The sequence below is a fragment of the Platalea leucorodia genome (genome assembly GCF_965183815.1).
Source record: "Platalea leucorodia genome assembly, chromosome: 5".
NCBI classification, from domain to species: Eukaryota; Metazoa; Chordata; class Aves; order Pelecaniformes; family Threskiornithidae; genus Platalea; species Platalea leucorodia.
Window position 1 is genome coordinate 94,785,824 of NC_138827.1, and position 26,740 is coordinate 94,812,563.

Consider the following 26,740-nt stretch of genomic DNA (forward strand, 5'->3'; position numbering starts at 1 on the left):
ATGGAGGGCGGGGGGGAGGGGCCGGGCGCGGCGCTGCCGCCGGCGGGCGGGGCCGCGGAGGGAGGGGGAGGAAGTGTCATGGCGGCGGCGGCGGCGGGCTCAGGCGCGGGCTCCTCGGCGCGGGGCGGCGGCGGCTCCTCGACGGCGTCGCGCTGGTTCTTCAGCCGGGAGCAGCTGGAGAACACGCCCTCCCGGCGCTGCGGCGTGGAGGCCGACAAGGAGCTCTCGTACCGGCAGCAGGCGGCCAACCTCATTCAAGATATGGGCCAGCGCCTCAACGTGTATCCGAGCGGGGCCTGTGGGGCCGGGCGGGCGGGAGGGAGGGAGGGAGGGGGGCCGCGGGCCGGGCGGAGGGCGGCGAGGGGCCGGGGCGGGCGGCGCCGTTCCCCCGCGCTGCGGCCGGAGCGCCTCGTCCCCCCGTGCGGGAGCGCTCCCCGGGACGCTCCCCGCTGCCCCGGCGGCCCGGGCAGGGCGCTCTGGTGGGATGGAGCCCCGGCCCTGAGGCACAGAAAGGGAGGAGGAGCCTCGCCGAGCCCCCGCTTGGCCGCCTTTGTCGGCGGGCGGGGGAGGCAGGGGTCGCCGGCGCCCGGGCCGGCTGTGGCGGCGCCTCGGGGCTCCCGCCTGCCCCGGGAGCCGCCTTCGCCCCCGCCGCTGCGGGTGTAGGCACTTTAAAGTCGATCCCGGTGGCTGGCAGGCTCGTCTTCCCGGGAACCGGCATCTCCTCCCCAGCCGTTCTTTAATCCGATTTTTAAAAGAAAAGAGATCAGAGTAAGACTACAACGGCAAACCCCCTACTGAAATCGTTGAATTAGAACAAAACAAAAGCACTTGAGACGATGTTTCAGCCCGTGCCGCCCGTTGAGGAGCCCTCATTGAACGGGCGAGATGTGGCTGGTCTGGTATAGGGATCCCCACGTTCTCTGCGAAGCAGGTGGGAAATACAGGTGTTAATATCGGTTAAGTACGCGTTAATATCAGCTAAGTTCTGAAGTGTCACGTCCTTAATTAATTTTCAGCTGAAGACGGTATGTTGAAAGCAGTGATTGATGTAGAAAGCGCCTCGCTTTCAGTTCTTGTAAACAGTTTTCTTAATATATAGTGTTTCCTTAATTTAATCTTCCAGATCTCAGCTTACGATAAATACTGCAATTGTTTACATGCACAGGTTTTATATGCATCATTCCTTCACAAAATTTAATCGAAATGTAAGTATGATTTTATAGGCGGTGATAGCATGCCCATAACTTTGGCAGCCTGACTGACAAGTGTTATATTCCTTTGCTGGATTGTAAAGTTTGCTCCGTTTATAGGAATTCTAGCTTCTTATCAGTGGTTTAGAAGCAATAATGATATTTCTTTTCAACTTTGAATTATTTTAACTAGTGGCAATTAGATTTTATCTTCTCCATCGAAATAAAAAAATGGGCACCATCAGCAAACACATTTCAGATGTGTGAAGAATGCATTTAGACGTTTCAGATCTGGCTGGCGCTTATGCGCTGTAGTTTGAAAGGCTGATGTGTAGGAACACATGTTTTTCCTAATGAAGTCAGTGGTAGCGCTAGCATGGTGTGTCTGACAATTATAATATGGTTATGTGTGTATCCATATGGATTATGTATCTGTTCTTAAAAAACAGTGTAAATTCATTTAACTAGTCTAGTCCTAAGCAGCTTGAAGTCATATTAGACAAGGAAAATCTTTAAATCTGATGAGAAAATGTTGGCTCTCTTGTTTCAACTAATGAACTGAGTGTGCTGAATCTGAATACAGACTATGCTGTGAAGAACTGAATTCCTCTGTAAAAATACTGTCTGTAATGGAGTGATTTTCTAACAGGTATGGAACTGGAGATCCCAACCTGAAAATTTTAAGCCTTTTTTATGTCCAGTATTGGATGCAATAGTTAGAGAAACAGTAATATTGTCGTATTTTTGTGTTTTGTTTTTTTTTTTAAAAAAGTAAATCAGTATTTTATATCGACTTTGCAAGAACGGTTAATAATGGTGGTGGTATATCACTAATTGGTGAGATGAGTTTTCTCTCATCTTGGCTATTCGTGATAATACAAACAGATTTGAGACTGTGACAGATGTTACAGTCTAGACGAGAGCAGACCTTGGTCTTCCAAGGGGTAGAATCTTGCAAACCTTGCGCTGTCTGAAGTTTGGGCAGGTACATGGTGGATTACAGCATTAGCCAGCGCTTTTTTCTGGCATGAATTTGTTTATCATTGCTGGCCCAGTGAAGGGACATTTTATTTGGTGTTTATTTGGCAAGAATAAATATTAGTTTGTAGGTACATTTCAGAAGCGTATTTAATTATTTTTGTGCAAAATCTGAGGTGAATTCAAGCTTGCAGCAAGCTTGTTACCAAAACTGCAGGGTTACAGGCCCTCATGTAATACAAGCTTAAGTGTTTAAGTACAACCTGAGCTAAGCGTGCATAAGTTCGATCTCCCTAGTAAGGAGTGATAGAACGAGAGGAAACGGCCTCAGGCTGCGCCAGGGGAGGTTTAGGTTGGATATTAGGAAAAACTTTTTCACTGAGAGGGTGGTCAAGCACTGGCACAGGCTGCCCAGGGCAGTGGTTGTGTCCCCATCCCTGGAGGTATTTAAAGAATGGATAGATACGGTGCTCGAGGACATGGTATAGATGGACTTGGCAGTGTTAGGTTAATGGTTGGACTCGATGATCTTAAGGGTCTTTTCCAACCTTGACGATTCTATGATAAGCCTGAAACACTTTAACAGGAAGAAATGTATAATGTAGGTTTTGTTTATGTAGTGATAAGAGGGCTATGTATTGAATGGGTATACATATAAATCAAAATGTACTTCCCTAAAACAGTTTTCTAGTTTTTAGAGTAAGAATAGCACACCTGAGAATCAAGTTCCAGTAAGCTTTGTGGTGGAATATGCCCTTTGAAAGCGTTTCTGTAATGCATCGAGTGAAGGCAGTAAAACAGTTGCTCCGTTTTTCTCCCCTCCGCCTACCTGCCCATGTAGCGGTAACCTGTAGCCAGTGGAAGAGGAGCTGGCGAGGCACCCAAAGCTTTCTGTGACTGTGGGTGGTTTGCGGACTTGATAAACTAGGCAGAGCTGCTTGGAGTGGAGGGGTTGCCCCGTGTAGAGCTGCTGTAGCTGGGGCTTGTGTTGTATACATCTCCTGCTCGATTACTGTTGGTACTGTCGTCTGGTAATCTAGGGTAGATTGAGGTAGCAAGAAGCTTTAGCTGCTGTGTTCTCTGGACACCGGAAAATGCCGGTCACTTGGAACTGGAAGCACAGGAGTATTTGGATATATAGTGCCCTTGTTACGAAAACTACGCCTCAAGTTATATTTATGAATCTTAAAATTCACAAGTAAGCTACGTAAGGGCTGAATGCCATGGAAACTGCAACTATTACAGGAGGGGGAAAGCCTGTTGTTAAATTCATTCTCAGGTAATAGTATTCAAATAAAAGTTAAAGGCAAGTGCACTACAAGTTAGCACTCAGTAATATTGATTCCTGCTGAATTACTTTCTGTAGTTCTTAATGAGTGTAAGGCCAGAGAGCAGCTTTGGGTGTGTACTGATGGGCAAATGCATTTCCTTACTTATTTTCCTATAGGGTGAAGGGGGTGGTCTCAAAGCGAATGTGAGTCACTTTTAAAATACTCCCAAACCATCTGGCACATTCTCTGTGGAGAAAGCAAAAGCCAAGGACTGTAATAAATACTTAATATCAAATCTCCAGAGTACTTGGCAAGCTAAAAAATGTGACAATATTTATCCACTGCAAGAAGAAACTAACCCTTAGAAATTAAATAGTAAGGTACTGGCAGTCTTGAAGCTAAGACCTAGCTAAAATTTTCTACACTATGTTCAGTATATCTCTTAATATTTCTTTGTGTGCATGTACTGATGTTTATCCATGGCAAGAAGGAATCTGAAGGCTGGGGCTAGAAAACTAGATGGCCATTAGTCAGAATGCCTTATGATCTCCAGCTGAAAAAATGTAGCCTTTGTTTTCTTGCTTTATTGGTAGGTTAATGTTTTTAGTCAAGTAATAAATGCTTGCATATTTATCATCATGTGTAATTGCTGGGTTATACAAATACACGTATATGGCTTGCGTATAAGTCACGTGCGTGTAATTGTTAATAAACAGGTCTTCTAGTGGAAGCTCATTTACTGAATAGCTGTTGTCTTATTTCTTTTTTGTTTTTCTTCAATATAAGTTACTGCTACGCAATTTTACAGGCTTTCAAGATTTTGAGTCAACTGTGAATAGGGAAGAGATTTCCCAACAGTATCTTCCCTGTAGAGCCACAGGGGTGGCACATACCGGCTAATGTAGTCTTTGTTCGCTTTGAATATTACCTTTACTGCTCTAATGACCAAATATCCCTATTTTTGCAAAGCTACTGTGGGCTAGCAAGTCAGTTTTGAATTTCTGTGGATTACCTATGAAGTACATAAATTTAAGTGCAAAGAAGAATGTATTGATGTTTTGATATTGCAGTCAAAGCAGGTTAAGACCTTTCAAGGTTGCTGTGCCCCAGTAATAGGGTGGAAACTTGCTTTACCAATTCTGGTAAGCAGAATTGCATGCCCTGACTACTAATTTTCTCTAGCCACACAAATGACGTTTTGGGAACTATTATGAATTTCCTCAGCAGTAGTACAAATTATTCTTTCTACGTTACTGTTGACCAGGGCATAGTAACTTTGGTTTGCTGAGTATAAAGTTAGTCAGTGCTAATATTGGGGTTGGGAGGGAGCTTGCCCGCCTTTTATAGGAAATACTAGCCTGACTGTTACACTTTAAAGTATCTTGACTGTTAAAATTCTTCTGGAAATACTATTTCTGTAGTACTTAGTATGTTTGATGTTATTATATAGCAAATACCTCTTTTAGAGGCTTATTCTTCAGTACGCTGTGATTTGAACAACAGAGAAGGGAGAAAAATCCTTGGTATGCTGGAAATGAGAGGTAAGGCATCCAAATGGTAGCTGTATTTTTAAATATAATCCTTAGAAATGCCATCTGGAATACCAAACGACCAGTTGAAAATATACTTAATGATGTCAAGGGCTTTTTGTGACATGCACAGTGGAACTTAAAGTGCCTGAAGAAGGCTGCGGGAGGAATTTTTTCCCTGAAGTGCGAGGTAGGTAAATTGTGTGGGGTTGTGGGGTTTTTTTTTGTTTCCCATCCCTCTGTATTACCTTCCTGTCCAAGCTGTAGTATTGAACAGTTGACTTTGCAGTTATGCAAAGTTCTTAAAACTTTCGTAGTATGCACCAGGCTTTAGCGAGGCTGTTTTGGACATTTCAGTTCTGTTTTTAGTCTTGCAGTTTAACATATTTGCTGGTTTTATGCAACGTGAGCTCCTGGTTATAATAAAAAAAACCAACCTTGCAATTCTTTGTGTTCGCACTTGAAAAACCTCTGTCATAGACTGGAACCACTTAATGTCTTAAGCTAATTTGTATCAAGTCTAAAAACATACTAATGTTGGCATTAAAAGGGAGAGGGAGTTCTGGGAAAAAGACCTGCATGCTGCAGATGTATTCTGAGATAATTCTGAATGTCTTCGTTGTAGCAACACTGTTTTTACAATGTGTCTTGTGCTTTTTAAGTGAAAAAGGACTTGTACCGCATTTACCAATAAAACTTGCTCTATGATGCTCTTGGACTGTCACAATAAGGCTCTTATGTTTTGGGTTTTCTGTTTCAGTGGGACTTGGTTTCTGAGATTCTCGGCTAGTACAAAAATGGGATTTAATTTCCTAAATCACGTGTGTTCTTCCAAAGAGATTTCTCAAAGTCTTAAAGAATATTTTGGGTGCATGGTAGATAACTTTAAATTATTTCATTTGCTTTATGTCAGATGAAGATGTTTATATATAGGAAGCTTACAGCTTTGTCAAGTCTGTCTTTAATTTTGCTTTTTTGTTCTACTTTGCTTTTTCTGCCATTTTTGAGAATTGGAAATGAATGAAAGCGTTTGAGTAACTTTGCCAGTTGTACACTTAGCAGGGCGTGTCGTCTTCACTGAAGACTGAAATTGCATGCCAAGTCTGAAATGTTATTAGGATGTCTATTTTCCTGAATAAATACCAAGGGAGACAAAAATACTGACCTACTCTAAACTGGGAATGAGAACCCTAGTCCTAGACAAGACAAAGACCTGAAATTCTTTGGTCAGAAGCCAACACTTCTTTTTTAAGGAAATAGATAATTGGGGTGTACATAGATTTCTGATGAACCAGAGTTGAATGCCGGTTAATCAGTTTGACTTAAATCAGCCTCCAGAACTGTGTTTTCTGTAAGGTCTTGGAGATCAGGAACTGTGTAGAGACTTCTTGGCCAGAGCTGATCCGTTTCAGTAAATTAGAAGATATCCTGAAGTCAGCCTGATGAAGGAGGTGCTTTTTTGGAATGAAGTAAAACTTCAGTCAGACATAGAGTAATAGTGAGTGAGAATTTGCTGATGATTTAATTGTGCGGTTATCGGTGACTTGGTTGGTAAATATTTTCAGTCATGGCAATTGTTGGAAGTTGATTTTTCAGAAAGGTAAAGTGTGAAAGTTCCATGTATGCGTAACTATGGCCACAAACTATGTAGAAAGAGACCTTGTGTTAGGATATATTTGAACTAAACTTGTACACAAAGCTAGAAGAACACTAAGGTCTGAATGCAGGTACTTGGGGATAAGTGTGTGGTGCTTGGTGGGGATGGTAAGGCTAGAGAGAGGGGGAGAATAGCAGGGAGCAACACGTCATTGCTCACGGTGCAGTTGCAGTTGTTCTTCAGCCCAGCAGTACGGCACTGCTACAGGTTACTGATGGAATAGCTGTTTGGTTTGTTTGAAATAAAAAAAAAAAGGGGGGGGGGGAAATTGTGTGATCCTGGGGGGATGGAAAGGATCTTCTATTTATTTTCTGTTAAAGCTTCTTCCCATCATCCATTTTATTTCTGATTCTGTACACTTCATGACTTAACTTTCCTTCCTCAGTGCGTTGAGGAAGGGGAAAAAAAAAACAAACAAAAAACAACCAAAACTAAGACTGCATTGAGTCTTAGTTTTCAGTCCATGATGGTCAAACCTCATTGTATCCCTTTTCTGAAGTAAAAAAAAAAAAAAAAAAACTGAACCAGTTCTAGTCTCTCTGGTGTCCTCATTAATACCTCCTTGTTTCTGTCCAATGTCTGGTTGTCAAACTTGTTTCTTCATAACTCTTAATTCTTACACATTCCTAATTTCCTTCTCTGTCATTCATGTTTCTCTGGCTTCCTGGCCCTGTCTGCTAATACATTTAGTGCTTAAAAGTTTATCTCCCAGCGTAAATGTGAAATATTTCAAGTAGTATGTCCCTAGCAAAGGGAATTTCAGAATTTCAAAATGTTACTTAAAGCAATGTGGATAGGAACTTCTCAAAACCCATCAGAAGTCTTAAATGACAGTGTTAATATGGCCTTGTTCAGCGACAAGTGACTGAAGCCTTACAAAGGTATGAAATAAAAAACTGAAGTTACAAGCTTCTTAAAAAGAAAGCAGTTCTGTTGTCTCTGTTGTGGAAGAATTTGCTCCCTGTGACTTGTTTTGGGTGGTTTGGGTTTTTTTAGAATACTAGATTTCTTCATGGCGCATTTCTATGCACCTTCCCAGGGTGTCAGTTTTCCTCAACTCTGCCAACTTACCAGTTTTACTTAAGATCCAAGTGGACATTTCAAAGTGATTTAAGGAGGCAAAAAGTACTGCCTCAATACATTTGAAAGCTCCTGAAATGTCATGAGTAACCACTTAAATGTTCGATTCTAATTAGTTTGTTGCAGTTTTTACTATATTGCAAATTTTCATACTAAATGTTTTATTTTGGCATAACAAAAGGGCTATGTGCTAACCAAAAAAACCTCCTCGCTTTAGGGGGAGCTATGACTGCTGTTCAGTTCATTCAGCCTATTTCTATTTGGGCATTGAATGAGAAATCCAATACCTGCACTGCTTGCACCACGCATTAATTAAACACTCAACAAGCAGCTACGGGCTTCATACGGGCTTAATTTTAACCAATTTAAGCTGCTGATGTCTACATGAAGATCTCTGCTGCCATTTTAATTCATGTTTGACGTGGCCAACATTGCATACAAAGAGGACCCGGATTCTTCTAAGTCATTTACAGTTATCCATGTTCTGTATATAGATTCATCAGTCATTCTAGCTGATAACTAAGCATCAGAACACTACTTCGTAGCTAACTCCTAGGTGGTACTGAAGTGTGAATGGGTGCTTTGCTGCCCGCTAATGACACCGAGAGTTTTATAAAAATGTTCATCTTCAAACGTAATTTGTAGTCTTTACTGACGTTTGGTGTAACTGCTGTTTTGTGGATCCGTGTGCTTTGTTCACCAGATACTGCTGGGCACATAGTAAAGTTTCTAAGAGTAAGCTTTTACATATACAACCTATATTTGTATAACAAGCTGTTTTCCTTGAAGTTCTCTGCAAATTTTCTTGGTTTTTAGGAGACTCAAATGCTAGCAGAACTTGTGATCAGCTGTTTTGACTTTTTACTGGAAAGATGGTGTAATGGCTCACTACTGTGCAAGAAATTGGATGAACTTTCTCACAAAGTATATTTAACTTGAAACAGCCTGTTCTAGTGTGACTAAATCTCCTCGACCAAATCTATTCGTGTTGAACGAGAACTAATTTGAGCTCAGACATCTTACTTACAAATGCATTTATGTTACTCTTTACCTATGCTGCTGAGAGGATTATATCAGTTATAAAATAAAACATGGCTAGTTATTTTTGTTGCTTTGCCCGATTTCAGAACTGTTTAAAAAACAAAACAAAACCAAAAACCCACCAAATCCAACCTCTTAAACCTTTTCTAATTATCAGGTTAGACTCTCCATAAAAATTAAAGTCCTACTTGTAAAAAGTTTAAAAATACATATATGTTTTTCTTCTTCAGATAATATCTCCTACGGCATTGTTTTTGGCTGCGAAAGTGGAAGAACAGCCGCGGAAACTCGAACATGTTATTAAAGTAGCACATGCCTGTCTTCATCCTCAAGAGCCACAACTGGATACAAAGAGTGATGTAGGTGGAAGTCATGGTTTTAAAGATAATCAGATGACACTTCATCTAATGATCTCTTACATTGTCGTGACTGGATTATTGCTGTCTGCAAACTAGAAAAAACTTTGGGTTTTACACCATTTAAGTCTTTTGTATTACTTAATATAACTTATTAAAGACTGAAATATTTGTGTCATGAAACTTGGAGAGACTGTTCCATCTTGAATTTGCATTATTTTTAAGACTCCTACATGTATAGTAGAAGACTAGCCTAGATGTTAAATAAGAGGTTTCGTGCGTGGTTCCATAAGTTACACAGTTTGCGCAGAGAGGCGTTGGAGACTGACTGCTTCCCTCAACCCGAGGCTCACTGTGCACCCTTGTCTACATTCTGTTTTAAAGGATGCAGTATAGTTGTCAGCTGCTGCCTCTCCTACACATTGGTCTTCCTTTCATTTGCCAGAGTTTGTACAGCTTCCACCTACTTTATAGTTCACATCATCTTTCCTGAGATGAGTCTTCCTGGAACCAAACATACGAGGAAGCGTGGTGGAAGTGCACCAGAGTTGTTCAGCTTGAAGGTCAGGCTGAGCTAGTTGTACCCCGCTGGACCTCAGCTGATGTATAAAACTATTTGAGCACCTTTGCTGGGCTCCCGGTTCTTGGAATGACATGTGGAGGTGTATATATATAATGCATTTGAGCCCACAAGCCTAAGCTAGCTTAACACAGGCTGACTGACTATCTCCAGCTGTATTTTAAAGTACTTGTAAAATGGATTACCTGCCTAGAGGTATTTGAGTTGATTTGCACTGGCCAGCCTTTGTAATTCGTATAGCACCCCCCCCCTTCTCCCAAAAATGCTTTGCTGGAATAGATTATGAGAGATCCAGACGAAGTAAATCTTACTGTGAACGGTGGTTAGGCTGGTAAAACTGAATTTGCAGTAACGCTTACGCTGGTAGAAGGTGGTATTACCACAGTGACGTGTTCTGAGTTGTCAGTTCCGACTGGCTCGGGCAGTGGTCTTAACTTGTGTTGCTAGTGCCAGTACTCCAATAGCAAGTGTATGATTAAAATTTTGAGAGAATAGCTAGCTACGTCTTCACCTCTTTGCTTATTTGTTTCAGGCATACCTTCAGCAAGCCCAAGAGCTGGTTATACTTGAAACAATAATGCTTCAAACTTTAGGTATGTCTTTCTAAATATCTCCTGTGCAGCCAACTTACCATGAAGAAGTAATGGGACCCAAGTAACGATTTTTGATGTGCTGTTGGTACGCTAGAATTTTACTGTTCTGGCATACAACTTCTGACCTGTGAATTGAGTTTCATATTAGCAGTTCTGTTGTGTTCGCTTTGGAGAAAAAAAGGCATATCTCTACTCATGAAATAGATGTTTCTGCCAGTTTGGTGGCATAGAAATGTATACCCTTCCAAACAGATTTTACTACAAAGTAGTAACTACGTTGGTATTTCTTCATCTAAGGTAACATGTTATACTAGGTTAGCTGAGTCTGTTCTGAAGCAACTGGGAAGAGCTTTATACCAAGTGCTTTTCCCCATTTTGCCTTTCAATAGAAGAATTTGTAATTGAGCAGGATTGCTACCTCTGAACATCATGAGTTGTAGTGTAACCATTTAATGGACTCAGGTGATTCCAAAATTTGAAATGGAATGTTCTGCTAAGAAACTTTTCTGACTTTCAAGTAACATAGAGACAACTACAGCTAGCAGGCCTGCAAACACCGACTTACTCAGATATTCTTAAATACCACGTTGCGTATATTGTTTTTTAAAAAAAAGCTAATGGTAGTGACCTAATTCTTAAAATAGTGTCATAAACAAAGAAAGGTTTCTTAAGTCACTGACCTACAAATTGACTTAATTTGTAATTTCATAGATGCAACGTGTTTAAGTCCCAGAAATCAATTAATAAAGTGCGCATGCACACACTTGTATTTCAGTGTCTACTAATGTACTAGAAACTGTTCAACTAGACATGTTCGGCTTTAAAAATACAGTACCTTCCCAAGTATATATATTTTTAAGACTTGAGATTCCTAAAGGAATGTTTTACTACTTGATCTTGAAATGGCTATACCGTCTACCATTCAAAAGTATGAAAAAGTGCAGAATAAAAGGCAGTTAAATAGTGTTACCTGATCTTCAGTGCAAAGGTTTAGCAAGCATTTTAGGTCTGAGGGGAGAGGAAAGGGGTTTGTTTTTCTTATTTAGCAGGTGAAAATACAGAGTTCTGAAACATGTTCTTAACTCCTCAGGTTTTGAGATTACCATTGAACATCCGCACACAGATGTTGTGAAATGTACGCAATTAGTGAGAGGTCAGTGACTTTTAACCACTTCTGTAAGTCCTTTTTTACCTTTCTAGTAAAATTTGAAGGTGATGTTACTTGTCTAATATGATCTTCACCAACTATGTTATCCAAAGAGTTTGTTTAAAGCTAATTACTAAAAGCTTGATCTTAACCTTTAGAGTCTGATAGAGTCCACTTCTGTCCTTCATAATTTTTTACGTACTTATTAGCTTTGATTTTAATAATGTCTGTTCCATGTTTTCTTAAATGACAGAAGCAGTTAGTAGTTGCAAACTGAATAGCCAACTATTTAGTATCGTTCTGGGTTGATTGTTTTCACTCTGAAGTAGTTTTACCAAGGAAAGTTTAGTCTGCATATTGGTTGATGGCTAATGCTGGCTTTCTGCCTAGCAAATCTTTTTAGGTAAGGAACTGAGGGATAAAGAGAGTGCATAGCAGGTCTGCTATCACGTGCAAATACTTCAAGATGTGACTAATTCTTTTTCTGGAGCAGGGTGTACTTGTTTTGGACAGTGGCATAAAACCCCAAACCTTTTGTTAAACAATTGTATCCTCTAACTTTTTATGCAACTCATTAACATAAGTCTAGCTAGAAACTTGTTTTGTTCTTTAATGTTTTTTGTTGAATTTTGGCACACCTTCTTTAATTCTTAAATAGGTTTCCTTTGGAGCTTTAAAAAAAAATCCTTTTATAAGATGGAGGATGAAAAAATTAGGAATAGGTTGTAAAAGCACCTAAAATAAGCTTTTCACTTTAATTATGTTCCTTAATTAAAAAGTGTTTGCAAATGATTAGGCCATGGTGGTTAGTCTTTAGTCATTAGCTGTTGTTGCACTGAAAAATGCAAAGTTAAGTGCTTCAAAATATTTTGGCTTTTTTCTCTATAAAATATAGGAAAGTTAGGTGCAACTTAATCACGTTAACTAGATCTGTTTTGTAGCAACTCTAGAATTAAAGTTGTTCTTTGAGGGGAAAGTATCTCTCCTTTCTCATTTTAAACTAGCGTACTGGCGTAGTGCCTTCAGAGTTTGATTCTGAGTATGACTGGTGCTGTGTGTAATTTATTTGCATATCAAGTAGCTTTATTGCTATTCATGCTATAAGATAATGATTCTTTGCTTTCTGTCCAGATTTGGTTGTGACTCAGTGCATAGGTCTAATTGCACCTAATGCCTCAGTAGCCTGCAGCAGGAGCTCTATAGGCTTTTTGCCTTAGATTTTCTTAGCTGTTGGTCAATATAAATGTGAGCACGTATTTCACTCTCTTGTGTGAGCCCCTGCGCTTCTGCTCGGTATTTGGGGCTGTGGGGAGGGGTGGCAGGCAGTATTGTAGCTCCATCAGGATTTCCACATTAGCAAGTGTATTCGACTTGAGCCTACAAGGAGAAAGGCGTACTGCTACACAAACTTTATTTCCTTCAGTCAAGGGTAGATACCACTCCAAGACAGTTCAGCTTTTTCCTGCATGTGTTGCATGCTATTTTTGTGTACTGAAATTCACACATTGAAGGTACGTGCTACTTTTTAAATGTGAGATTTTAAAGCTAGTATTTAACATCAGGACAGTTTAACAAAATACTTAGAATCCAAAATTATACCAAGTCTTGAAATCTGAAGACTCCAGTGAGGGCTGAAAATCCACGTACCTCAAGGACTGGTACAAAGTGAACGTAATACATCTGATACTTGAAAAACCTACTCATTGGAGTCGGTGTGCTCCTTAGTATGTGTGTATGCAAATGGAATTCTTGCTAGCATATGCCCCTCCTAGGGGTTGTATAGGCTGTGAACACAAGGTTTGAGTACCTTATATTAAAAAAAAAAAAAAATTAATCCAGAAATTAAAAACATTGAGCATGAAATCTGTAGTCATGCGAGTCAAGCAAGTAGAGAATAATTGCTGTGAAACATTAGTCTTATGTATTGAGTGAATAAAGAGATGGGCTTTTGGGCACAGCGATATCTCTTCGACGATGCAATGGTATGATTTTAGTTCTCTCCCTCTTAACGTTTATTTATTGGACAGTGTGTTGTCTTAATGTGAATAGGTGCAACACTTAGATATCAAGTCCTGAAGCTTTCAACATACATCTAAAAGTGTTAAGCCTTTAGCGCTAAAGGGATTGACTGAGAAGTTAAAGAAATGCAAGGTTGCTTCATCCTTTGTAATGTCATCTCGGACAAAAAGCGCTGTTTCAGAAGGCAAAGAGATACCTTTTTTTATTAAAGGTGATTAACTTATCCGAGACTATTGTGATTAAAACCTTCAACTCTATGTTTGGGGGGAGAAGGAAGGGAGGAATATAATGTGGCTGACTATTTAAGTATCAAAAGAAAGGCAACAAAGGTAGCTGAGGTATGCAAGTGTACTTAAGGTTTTGGCTTGGCACGTGTGCGCTGAACTGCTGCGTGGTGAGAAGGTGCTCTGGGCCCCCAGACTTTTGTGGGCTAAACTTAATTAAGTGGCTAAGAGGATGGCTGATCCTCTGTATCACTTTTTGTTGTCTTGCACCCAGGGTAAATGTGCTTTGTGCTGTCACTGTTACTTGTATTAATCTGTAAACTACCCCCTTTAGAAACAAAATGGAAAAAAATCTCAGGTTCTGTTGATGATGCTCAAAAGGTTCAGCTAAGTCCTTTGTCAGAAGACTGCCTAGTCTAGTTGTGGCATACCAGAATCAATCGCTGGAAACCAAAGCTGAACTAGTAAGTGAGAATTGGTGCAAATAAACATAATTGCTTCGACATACAACTAAAGAAAAAGTTGAATTCTTCATCTCTGAGATGGAAAGCCTTTCTGAAAGTAGTGTTAGACAACACAGTCATTGTAGATAAGGGGTGACTGGATAGATGCATAAAGACTTAGGATGTTCAGGCATAAGGTATCTAATTATTCCTTCTGGTTTTCAAAGATTCGTGGGTTCATGAAATTGTTCCACCTTTACAGTTTGCTCAGTATAGTAGACAAGGAGAATGGTGTAGGCTCAGTCTTTTTTCTGCACCATTCTTCCTCAGTGTCAAGAGACTGAGAAGAGGAGACAGGACCATCATTCCTTAGGATCCCACAGGTCCTCTAAGGAATCTGGAGGCAGTGGATCTGTGAAGGCCTGTCAGCAAGCTTCAGTGCCCATTCCAAGGATGCGCCGGTACTGAAGAGAGAAGGAAAAAAAAAAAGAAAAACCACCACCAAAACCCGTTCCTGGTGTCAGACTGCCTTCCTGGCTTGAATGCTAGTTGAATGATCAGCAGTGAAACTGCCCCAGTGCCGAGACCATAGAATCATGGCGTGGTCCCCTTAAGCTCTGGTGCAAAATCTGTCTGTTCCCAGCCTGCTTCTGGTGGGACTTGAAGGGGAGGAATCTGTATCCTCACCTCCATCTTGGGAAGCCTTCAGTCATTCCTTTTTCTGTGTTGGTACACAGCTTTCTCTTGGAACTGAAGATTGGATCCCAAGGATTTCTAGGATTGTTCTCGCTACTCTCCTGGTTATCAGGTATCTTGAACACCCATGATTCTTACTCATCTTTTGTGGAAATTGCACTGTCAGATTCTTCAAACAAACTATAACATCTGTGTGCACAGCTGCCATTGGTTAAATTGGGCTGATAAAGACAAGGCGGCAGAAGAGGAGATGAATCTGAATGAATCTGCTTTTTCAGAGGGTATTCTGATGAGGAAAATTTCAGTCTTAGTATACTGGGTGGCGTGGAAAGATCTTAAATGCCAGCTGCACTCCAGCACTGCTACAGGCGGCTTTCCCGTTCTGAACTTTCACCTCAGGCTCTTACAGGCCTTTTCCCAAGGTTTAAATACTTTCAAGACTGTGAAGCTGCCAGGACTGCTCAGACCCGAATGCCTACACCATGGCCTCCTCCAGCCCTTTCCAGGTACAAGAGGCATCCACCAGCACAGCTCCATTCAGAGCCTGTGGCTTTTTTCCTTTGGCCCAGAAGGACTTCGGCAAGCTTTCTCTTTTCTGACGCCGACTGGCTTATCTGCAGCCTCCTCTTCCCGGGGAACGCTTCCGTACCTTGTCAGGGGCCTAGGCACGGCCAGCTACACCCTCCTAAGGGTGACTTGGCAGTCACGTTTCCATGATTATCTCAAGATCCAGGATAACCCAGTGTTGAAGAAAAGACTCGGATATCTTGGAATTGCAACCATTTGAATTGTGTGGCTATGCCTGGTAAAAAGCATTTTGGTTTCCAGTTGGGAATTTTGTGGAGACAGTAGCCTTTTGGAAGGTGTGTCAGACAGCACGTCCCGTTTCAAAATCTTGATTACTACTTTAGTAATCCCCTGCCTTAGGATCGCTTCTGCAGCAGTGAGACAGGGTGGGTGTTTTAAATCACTCCTGAATGATAACGTAAAAAACTGATTATTAATGGCTGACGTCAGTCATCAGTCCTGCGACTTGTGAGTTGCAACAGAGAAGCTCTGCTGGCTCGTTTTAGCCTCTGCTTCAAGATTATTTTAATTTGGAGATGCGCTTTCCACTGCTATAAAGGAAATAACACACCAAAATATAGGAACCAAAATTTGTTAGCTTTAATTTTAGAGATTGATTTTACTAAACCAAAGCTGTCTTAAAAATAAGAGAAGAGTTTGGGACGGATGTTTTCAGTTGTGCCTTGTGTTACCAGAGGCTTTAGCTGTGAGCTGAAATTTCTTGCTGGTTTTGGCAATGACGATGAATTTAGCTGTAAATAAGTTGCAACAGTGTCATACTGCTTGTAGTATAGGTAAGGTGTATAGCATGGTAATTTTTGATTGAGGCTAAAACGTGTGTTTCAAGATGTGATTCTTTTCTTCCAGGTGTGTGTTTTGATTTACTCAACTTTCAAGCTGATGTTAAATAGAAGTTTTCTGGCATCTGCTTTTCTTCCTTGTTCACAAGGGACATTTCAGTGAGAGTAGAGATGCTTCTTGGTCCGGTCCCTTAATTCAAACATGTTGTGACTTTACAGAATATAGAAATTATTGAAGATCCTTTAAATATTACTTTGATGAAAAATGAAGAACGAGACATGAATTTCAGTCTTATTCAACCATTCTGTATTTTCATGTGTTTTGTTATGATAGTCTCGTTTCATGTGGTTTTTTTGGTAATACTGCCTTACGTTTTTTGATGGGAGGGAGAGGAGAAGGGTGAACTCCATGGCTATCTGGCATGCAATTGCCATTATAGTTTGCAAACTAAATATAACACTGTTAACTGTCAGTTGTCCTTTTTGATTATTATGGATTAGTAGAATTTGTGTGTGGGAACGGATCCTGTTACCTTGCTACTTCCACATTCTTCTCAGATTATGGCACTGCCCGGCTGTGTAGCATAAAGACAAATCTGATTTATACTCCTTGGCAATCACTAGAAGTTGAATTAAATCACATATTTAATATGCTTTTTTTAAATTAAATTTTAAAAGCCATTGTAGTCTTTCTCAACCTTTGTGGAAAGATTTAGTATTAAAATAATATATTAAAATATAACAGTATTCCCTTTGACATAAAATTGAACAATACACTCTCTGCAGGTAGCACTGATTTCAAGTGATAGTGTCAAAGTAAGAATTCAATGAAGGCTGCACTCAATCTTCAGTTAAAGCCATTGTGCCCAGCTATGCCATTATATGCATGCTACAGTAAGTTCTCTTACTTGAGCGAGGAGCGTTGGGGTTTCACTGGTAGGGGTCAGTGCTGGATGGCTGGAACAGCCTCAGGCGTTGGCTTTTCGTTTCTGGCACGTTGCAGTCTTGTGTGGTTTTTTCCTGACTGTAACGAAAATGAAGTTTTATTTCCTTTTGAAGCTTTGCCATAGGTTTAACAAACGCAGAACAAAATCTTATGAGTATGGTGCTCTTAATTAGAGGGAGCAGAAAACTCGTTTAATTTTTTTTTACCATCTAGCGTGGGAGGTTGCTGTGTTGTAGGGCTTTGGGAGAGAGACGTGGCTGTGCCCGGGGGGTGCTGGGGGCGGGAGGGGAGTTCTCCGGCCGCGCTCCTCGCTGAGAGCAGACCTCGCACCGTGCTGGGAGGTGGCCTGTGCTGACTGCCGTGCCGCAGTCCGGGGTTACGCTGGGATCCTCCGTCAGCGAGGGTGGGGGAGCACCCCCGGACGGGAGCTGGCGTCCGCGGGGCGGATGAGCGAGGGGAAGCTGTCCTGTGGGCTGCGCAGGGGGAGGGTCGCTGAATGGAATGACTGGTCCCGCCCCAGTCACGGAATGTAACGGCCTCTTCTCTAGCTCGGAAAAGATGATTTTGAAGGCTAGTTAGCTAAATTCAGATCAGTTCTGTGGAAACACCAAGCGGTGCTTTCAGAAGGTAAAACTGCTTTAATTTTGGAACGCGCCTGACAAGCTAGCGCAGATCTTTAATCTCTCCGTTTTTCTTTTCTTACAGCAAGCAAGGATTTGGCACAGACATCCTATTTCATGGCTACCAACAGGTTGTTATCCTGAACCTCTTTGTTGCACTGTTGTAGCACACTATAGCTTCCTTTACTGCAGGGCCCCCTACATGTGTCTTACCCTTGTTGCAACAGGAGACTGGGCCATCTACAGTGGTGGTACCTTCCCGTTTGCAGTGCGGTGTATTGTACAAGGGCCTGATGGCACAGCGGGGTTAAATGCACAATGAGAAGTGTAGTGGTGCTTTCTGATGACATTTTCTCGATTGTGAGTGCATAAGTCTAAAATTGGTAGCCTGAATAGCAGCTAAAGATTACAAAGAGCTAAACTTAACCTAGAAATTCGAGCATCTTGGTAAGTACAAAACTATTTTTAGTTTACACTTGTAGTTAATGGCAGTTTTCTCTTAACTTTAAATATATTGATCCAATCTTAACTTATAAAATTGTAGTGGGCCTAAGGTCTTTTCAACGAGCTGATTTTTCTTTTCAGATAGACTAGTAGCAGTCCAATGTTATTCCTTTTAGAAACAGCTCTTTAATCTTAATATAGAGTTTTAAAACTTAAGTACTTACATAAATTTCAAGTTCTAGGATTCCAGATGGGGACTGTGTATACGTAGCCTGTTGTAGAAGGATGGAATTTGAGAGCAGCCTTTAGTCTTGATTGCTCGATGACTTCAATTTACTTCTTGCAAAACAACTTTGAGCTTTATTTAAGAGGATCGCGTTACGTGGAGATGGTTTTTAAGCAATATCTGCTGGTTATTAGAACTCTTCCAAATGAGTATTTCTGGGTGGTTCCTTGATGGGCAAGGTTCTGTATTTGAAACAGCTGTCAGGAAAAGCTGTGATAAAGCAGCGAAACTGAACCATTATGGTTGTGCTGCTGCCAGCTGGAAGCTGAAGGCGAGTTCACAAGGATCACAAACCCAGGCCAAGCGAAAGCTAAGCCCAGAGGTAATTCACTTGGCCTCTCTGGAACTGTTGGGTACCACCTTCTAATGGTCTCGTTCAGAGACTGCGTAATCAGCTGTACGCCTTTTACTGTGAAATTTTAATTGACCATATTATACTTCTTTCCTTTTAGTACTTAAGTACAGCAGAATAACTGGCAAATTTATTTACTGTTTGTCACACTTCTCACAGCAAAAGCAAATTAAACTTTTCTACCAGATAAATGCCCTGCCCTTTGTTTTCTCAAGGCAGTAAGCTACCTGACAAACTTAATCAGAAAAATGTTCCATGAACTAATGTTTGACTGCTGTTGCTTGACAAATGGTCTTATTCTGTACGTTAATGGTTGATTTGTTTGGGTTTTCTGTTTTACATGTTTGATTTCCTTTGGTTCCTCATTTCGAAATTCGTGCAACAGTCTTCACCTTACGACATTCTGCCTTCAGTACAAGCCTACAGTGATAGCATGTGTGTGCATTCACTTGGCCTGCAAGTGGTCCAACTGGGAGATTCCAGTATCGACTGATGGAAAACACTGGTGGGAATATGTAGATCCTTCGGTTACTCTAGAATTACTAGATGGTAAGTAATACTGCCTCTTCACATCTTGAAATTCAAGGGTTTATTAATGGAAAAATGGGAGCATAGTACAGTAAGAGCATAGCTTTAAGACTAAATTAAGTCTCACTGACTTCATGCACCGGATCCTCGGGTGAGGGAAAGGTATAGGAGAGGGGAGAACTTCAGAAGACAAACTTCGTTTTGAGACCCTTTCCCTTTCATCCTGCGGGCTGGGGCATCCACGTACCTTTTGTAGGTGCAGGTTAGAATCTTGCTTTTAAGTGCTTTCCAGAACCGGGAAAGAGATGGAAATCCACCAGCGCGAATTCACGCGGTCCCGATCGTGTTCTCTACATCACCGGCCCGAGTTTATGGCTTCACTGTCACTGAAACAGCTGTTCTTAAGGCTATACGTAGAATTGCCATGTGTATGAAGGTAGTTCTATGTTACCTATTTGGTAGAGCTATGATATCTCAAACTCCTGTAAAATATTTTTTCTTGTTAAATGGCTTCTTTCCAGAAGCAAGCACATACCTAGAAGTTTACTCGCTTTTGAAATAGCACTTATTACAGTGGAGTCTGAATGTAAGGCCTACATACGCTACTGGGGCGGGGGCGGTAGGATCCGGGGCTTTCAGATCCACGTGTTGGACTTTGCTGTTAGCTCAAGAGTGAAACGTTTGTTTCAGAGCAGCGGTGGAGGCCTCCAGGCTCGGTATGGCGCAGCATCGCTCCCCACGGCCGGCTCTTCTCCTCTGCTGAGCTTTTATTTCTTAATGGCAGTGTTATTTTTTAAAGCGAAAACTTGAGTAGCTGTTACACAAAGCACAGAACCAGAGTGAGCTTTAAATTGCAAGTTTAAATGTCTCTGTCTTAGGAGACTTCTTTAAGTTGTATCTGTAGTTTCAAATACCACCCTGCCTGCCTTCTCGCCTGGCTGTGGGGTTTGTGCGTTTAAAATCCCACGAGATGCGCGCTGGGGATGGTGTGAGCTGGCGGTGAACACCGCTGAATTCTTCAAGCCTTCATGGAGCTGGTGGGTGCAGTAGACCCGGGCAGGCCAAAGGGCTGAGGCAGTGCTGCGCTTGGGAGCAGCTTCGTTTACAACTTGCTTGTGGAGTTCTGGAGAAGCCAGTTCTTCCAGACCTGCGAGAGATCTACTTTTGCATTCAAATTCTGACTGTACCTGATTATTTTTAGCTTGTGAGTAAAATTAAATTTTAGTGGGAAGTATTTTTATTTGCAGCTGACAAGCATGGAGACCTACGTTTCCTTGTGGACGTGCTAATTGCAAGGACCTTTGGTTTTTTAACACAGCCAGCTGCTTTGCCTCGAACCCAAATTAATCAAAAGCTGTTGTTTAAAACAGGGTGCTTCAAAGGGTCTGATGGCTTATATTTTGTTGAGAGCTGGCTTTGGTTGTTCCTGAAGTTCGGTGGAATGACTGAAACGGTGACTTAGAAATTTATACTTTAAAGGAAACTTAACTTTATACAGGAAATGCCCAAGCCGAATGGCAAGTATGTTATTTTAGGAGCTGTTGTTTGTACGGACCCCTCTTGAAATTTTTGGTCTAACGAATCCAGATTCTGCAAGAGTAAAAACAAAATCTTAAATTCAAACCTGCTTTTTCAGAATGTGTGTAGCAGTCAGAAGTCTGTTGTAGTGAACTACTGTAGCTTTTTTTGTTCAACACTTGTCTAACAAAATTCTTTATTAAATATAAATTCAAATCATGTGCAGCCTGTAGTAACTACTGCAAAAGCTGTATACTGTTAGTCTAGAAAAATGCTTAAAGTTTAACCTGGTTATTACAGAATCAGATGTAAGAAACGGCTTTGGTTTTTTTTCTACCCAGAGCTAACTCATGAGTTTCTGCAGATACTGGAGAAAACGCCTAGCAGGCTCAAGAGAATTAGAAATTGGCGGGTAAGAAATTTTCCTATAACAGTGTCTAGCAAAAAGAGGTGAACGTCTAGGAGGATTATGAACCAAGGGAAAAAGTTTAGTTGTATCTTATTTGCTCTTTATTCCTGCAGCTGGGCTGGGAGGGGGTGAAACCTTGAGTCAGCTCTTATCCTCACCTTTGAGCTAAGTTAGAACGCCCCCTCCAAGTGTTCTAAGCTGTGTATTTTCTCACTTCTTTCCTTTTTGCGTAGGCCAATCAGGCTGCTAAGAAACCTAAAGGTGATGGCCAGGTATCCGAGAACTCGCTTCTTGGTTCATCTTTGGTCCAGAATTCCATTTTGGTGGATACAGTTACTGGTGTAGCTGCAAACGCAAGTTTCCAAAAACCATCGACATCGTTTCCTGCACCGGTACCTCTGACCTCAGGAAGTATTTCTGTTCCAGACAGTCATGCACCTGAAAATTTGGCAATATTAGCTACGGGAATGCCAAGTACCTCATACAGTTTGGCGTCACACCAGGAGTGGCCTCAGCACCAAGAACAAACAAGGACAGAACAAATATACTCCCAAAAACAGGAGGCGTTACCTGCTAGTCAGTACAATATGAACTTCCAGCCAGGGACGTCCGTACAGTTGCACTCTGGAGTACATCACAGACCTGACAAACTCGCCGAGCATCCTACTGTCAAACAAGAATATTCTCATAAGTCAGGAAACAAACACCACGGACAAGTTGCTGCTCCTGTAATAATGCCTCAAAAAATGTCTTTGGATAAATACAGAGAGAAGCGCAAACTAGAAACCCTTGAACTGGATGTGAGAGAACACTACGTCGCAACCCCAGGCGAACAGCAGCATAAAAAACACATGCAGCCGCAGACGGCCAGCAGTTCTTCTGTTACGTCTCCCATTAAAATGAAAATTCCTATTGCAAACGCAGAGAAGCCTGAAAAACACTTGTCTGATAAGAAAGAAAAGGGTGGCTCGCTCAAACTCCGGATACCAATCCCGCCCACGGAGAAGGGTGCCAGTAAGGAGGAGCTGAAAATGAAAATTAAAGTGTCTTCCTCGGAAAGGCACAGCTCGTCGGACGAGGGTAGCGGCAAAAGTAAGCATTCCAGTCCCCACGTTAGCAAAGAGCATAAGGAGAAACACAAAGAACACTCTTTGAATCGCCACCACGGTGTGGGTCACAAGCACTCCCATTCCCACAGCGGCGGGGGCGGTAGCGGCGGCAGTAAGCATAGCGCTGATGGGGTGCCCCCGACCGCCTTGAGGAGTCCCGTTGGCCTGAGCAGCGACGGCAATTCCTCTAGTTCCGGCTCTTCACGGAAGAAGTTGCACAGCAACGACGCTTCTCACAACCACCACTCCAAACTGAGCAAAAGTTCCAAAAGTTCAGGTAGTTCATCTAGTTCTTCCTCTGTTAAGCAGTATGTATCCTCTCACAACTCTGTTTTTAACCTTCCCTTACCCCCTCCTCCCCCTGTCACATACCAGGTGGGCTACGGACATCTCAGCACCCTCGTGAAACTGGACAAGAAACCAGTGGAGAACGGTCCTGATGCCCATCACCAGTACAGTACAAACAGCCAGCATATGGACTACAAAGACACATTCGACATGCTGGATTCGCTGTTAAGTGCCCAAGGAATGAACATGTAGTCAGTTCTTAGGTGGTTTTTCTTTACTCTTTTTAATTTAAGAATTGTTAGAATGGAAAACTTCCTAATATAGCAGTAGCAACACCAGCTGTTGCTGCCGTGGGTTCAGTATATGTAAGTGCTGCTTTATCCTTCACTCTGAAAAGAAGAGGTATAGTAAACAAGTCTTTATCTCCACATACGATAGTGTTATAAATACTGTAATAGCATGGAAGGTGCAAAAATCGCAGTATTTCTACAACCACAGCTAAGAACAGTAGAATGAACGTCCGCTTTTAGGTGTATAGGATGCCTCGAGCGTTGATTATTTATAATTTTGAATACCGCAGCCACAGCTTTTTGTTGCGTAGTTTTTTGAATGAGTGTAATGGTTTTCTTGTGTATTTATACCGTATGTATGATTTGCATGTCTCAAAGATAAAGGGATGAAAAACAGTATACTGACAACTGTTTACAAGAAAGTGGAGAAAAATGTACATACATTTTTGTATGTTTAGATATACCATAAATACTCAGGATTGGAGCTGCTTGTAAGTATAACAAGATACACATCACTTTATTTTATCTTGCCAGAGTCCATCAGTTATCCAAACAAAGATGGCACTTTGTCTTGTTTATCTTTAAACTGTAGGCCTTATTGGAAGCCGCTTAAAAGGGACCCTTCGCTAGAGAAGGTATCCAGCACCACGTAGGGTCGTCACCGGACAGTATTGCCAGAGAGGCAGGAGATCGGGTAGGCCTCTGCTCGCTCGGTATGGCCGGGCCTGGGAAGCGGCCCTAGTTTGCTGAAGGAAAAAGGAATTAAAATAAAAGTTTACATAATCTTTTGATGTGAAGTGCATTTAAATGTTTATCGGCTTGACGCAGTAAAATAGACACAGAGCTGTTAATAATGGTTATGTAGATTAATGTGACTTAACTGCAATTCATAGCTGTCATTGTGGAAAAATCATTTTTTTTTTTTTTAAAAAAAGTCATAATTTATTTTAATAGTGAACAGGGGTCACTGTTTCCATTGCCATTTCAGAATAATACCCGTGTTCTGAAATCCAAAAAGTGTACTTGTGTGTGATGCCATATTTCTTTTACAGGTGAATGCAGTCTTCACAGTAAATAAGAATAAAACTATCGATATCCCAACTTTATATACCAACAATAAAATAGTTATCATTGATTCTGTGCATTGTACTTGTCATTAGTTACCAAGTTGGAAGATACTTGTTCTGTTTTTTCAGCTCTGTGGGGGTTAAAAAAAAGAAATCGGTCTCCCAGTTAAACCACTAGCACCCATGTTGCCTGCCCGCAAGTGTCAGCGCGATGGCTCGTGCGCCCTCCCCGGGGCGTTTTGCTCTTCAGAAGAAAGGAGAGGTGTGAACGTTCTTGTGCTCTCCAAGCCAATACCGCGGCGCAGCGAGCTGCCTTTCTGGGTCGTTATTCCAAACTCTTCGTAAGCTCTGAAGTACCTCAAGACGAACTCAGTCTGTCGTAGCAGCAGCCAGTTTTCGGTGACTTCTTTGAACTTAGAAGTGACCGCGATGTGAAGCAAACTTTCGCTAAGGCGCCTCGTTCCCTTCGTGCTCCTGCAAGTCTGTAAGCCTCGGAGGTTCAGTCTGGAGCTCAGCCCTTTCAGTTACGTCGCTCGCCTGTGCTTTACGTGATAAAACTGTTCGCTCTCTACCCGGTTGGTAGTTGCTGTATTAGGTAACTACAGGTATATCAATTACTATGTAATACTCAGTTTCCAGTAATGCAAACGCTTGTAATGACTTGAATAAGTTTTATTTGAACTACGGATACTTTTTTTACACTTAAGGAATATTTAAATGGAAACCTGATTGCATTTTCTGCTAAACCTAAGCTTAGATCTCAGCCCGTGTACAAAATCCAAATCTGTCTTACCCCTGCCGACGTGGTGGTTTTTCTACATCCGGAACGTAACTCTCGTTACACGTAACTCTCGTTACACACTTCTGCATTGTTGAATGTTTTTCTATCTTTTTGTAGTCCGTCTCCTTTCCATCTCGGCGCTACTCTTGGCTCTGATTTTTAACAAATGTAATCTGCGTTGTATGCTGTCCTGAACTGTAGCGTGGGCAGACAGATGAAATAGCAGTAAATTGTCTTAACTTTTCTTTGAAGCACTACAGTACTTTCTTTTTGTGTCCGTTTAAATCGTTGTGCCATGAAATGCATCTTATACAGCCACTCTGGATAAGCAATATATTGTACTGTAAATATAGCGATCGCTGTCATAACTTGGAGTTGAAGTGTCTGGGTGGTAACTAGTGCCTGTCTGATGTAAATTGGGAAAGAGCATAGGTCTTCATCCTAAGGTGCTGTTTCAAAAGAAATATTTCCTATTTTGATTCTGGGCAATTGTGAGATATCGTGGACAAAATGTTGCTATGCTGCATTGAGATTCAAACAGTGAGTTTTGGTTTCTCTGTAAAGGATGTCTGTAAAACTCACCGGGTTTGGTTTTCAGTGCAGTTGTAAATATGTGGAACTGTACGTGTCTTTGTGTCTGCAGCTACAGTAAATGTGGTGATGAGGGGGGCTGAGAGGGAGGGAGAGGGTACGCAGGCCACGCCACGCGCTTTCCCCGACTGGAACCACTGCGAAGGAGCGAGTGGTGTGAATTGCAGCCTGGCGGAGGTGGTGGAGGTGAACGGAAATTACCGGGATCGGCATCAGCCTCACAAGTGACTGCCTGACTCAATGCAATAAACGGCTAACGGACAACACTATTGCTCTGTTCATCACTTTGGTTACGGATTTTTTTTGTTATGAATTTGAGTATCTGCATTACGTAATTTGTAAATTGACGCTGTAGTGGAGACCTTGCTATGACACTATTAAAAAATCTTCCCTTTTTGTGAGATAGGAGGTTTGTAGAATAGCGAGATTCTTTCGTATGTTGAATCTTAATCTGTTCCTAATGGTGGGAGTGCTGAAGTAATGTATCTCACTGTGATCTGGTACTTCGGTATTTGCATAAAATGGCAGTTCTGAATAATCTTTTGGCTAACTGTAAATATAAATGTTTCATAGTAGCATAGTTGAATTTTTGAGGTACAGCCATTTGTGTGAGATTAGAAAAAACAACTTTATTTCTAAGAACTTGTAAAAAAAAAAAAAGTATTTTCAATAAAATTCCCTACCTCACCTCGATTGTGCAGAAATTATCCCATTTTCCTATGTTGAGTTTTCCATCTTCATTTGTGAACACAAGGAAGATCCCTTTTCAGTTAACAGCACAACATGCTGGTTTTCATCAAATCAATCAAATAGTGGAGTACTTTAACGTCTGAAGTCTAACGTGTTTCCTTTGCTTCCTTGACCCTAGGGCGATCAGGTATTTGATACCTGAAAAGCAAATTCTATAAATTTTATGCCATCTTAGGCTGCTCCCTCACTCTGCCCTGGGGCCGAGAGCCTGCGCCCTGTAATTTTATTGTATAGTGGCTGGCCAGGCTTGATGTTTGGTTTGGGTTTGGGTTTGTTTTTTTTTTTTAGCGGTGGGGGGTGGTGGGGAGGGGGTGGGGGACAAGAGCGTCCCAGGGAGCTTTGCAAGACTGTAGGGGGGAAGGTTCCCCATCTTTGTTTTGCAGTGAAGGGGACTGAGCAAGCACGTTGTTTGCTTTCTTTAATCGGGATGTTAATGCGCATTCCCATAATTGGCTCTAAAAATGCATATCTTAAAAGAGTTGGAAGTTATGCCAGACTGAACTAGCTAATTAATTCCTCCTTTCTCTGAAATGCTCAACTCCTTACACCTTAAAAAAAATAATTAATGCCAGGAGTGTTCTCTCACATTG

The 26,740-nt window shown here is 41.6% G+C and overlaps 1 protein-coding gene across 16 annotated transcripts; it reads left to right on the plus strand.

The window, feature by feature from the left end:
* Positions 1 to 26,070, plus strand: CCNT2 (cyclin T2; the record flags this gene model as incomplete). 16 transcript variants are annotated; one of them, XM_082312764.1, is made up of 10 exons in its annotated part: positions 1 to 281; positions 1,124 to 1,205; positions 8,977 to 9,105; positions 10,215 to 10,275; positions 11,366 to 11,428; positions 14,752 to 14,916; positions 17,823 to 17,868; positions 19,205 to 19,368; positions 21,207 to 21,277; positions 21,508 to 26,070. In XM_082312764.1, 10 exons carry the CDS (start codon positions 1 to 3, stop codon positions 22,921 to 22,923), a joined length of 2,478 nt encoding a protein of 825 aa, XP_082168890.1. In that variant the 3' UTR covers positions 22,924 to 26,070. The 16 variants fall into 16 exon arrangements, 15 of the variants coding, with proteins under 15 accessions (XP_082168890.1, XP_082168892.1, XP_082168884.1 ...); XM_082312766.1 differs by lacking the exon at positions 14,752 to 14,916 and having other exon boundaries at positions 21,508 to 22,660; positions 22,759 to 26,070; XM_082312758.1 differs by lacking the exon at positions 14,752 to 14,916.
* Between the last annotated feature and the right edge of the window lie 670 nt (positions 26,071 to 26,740).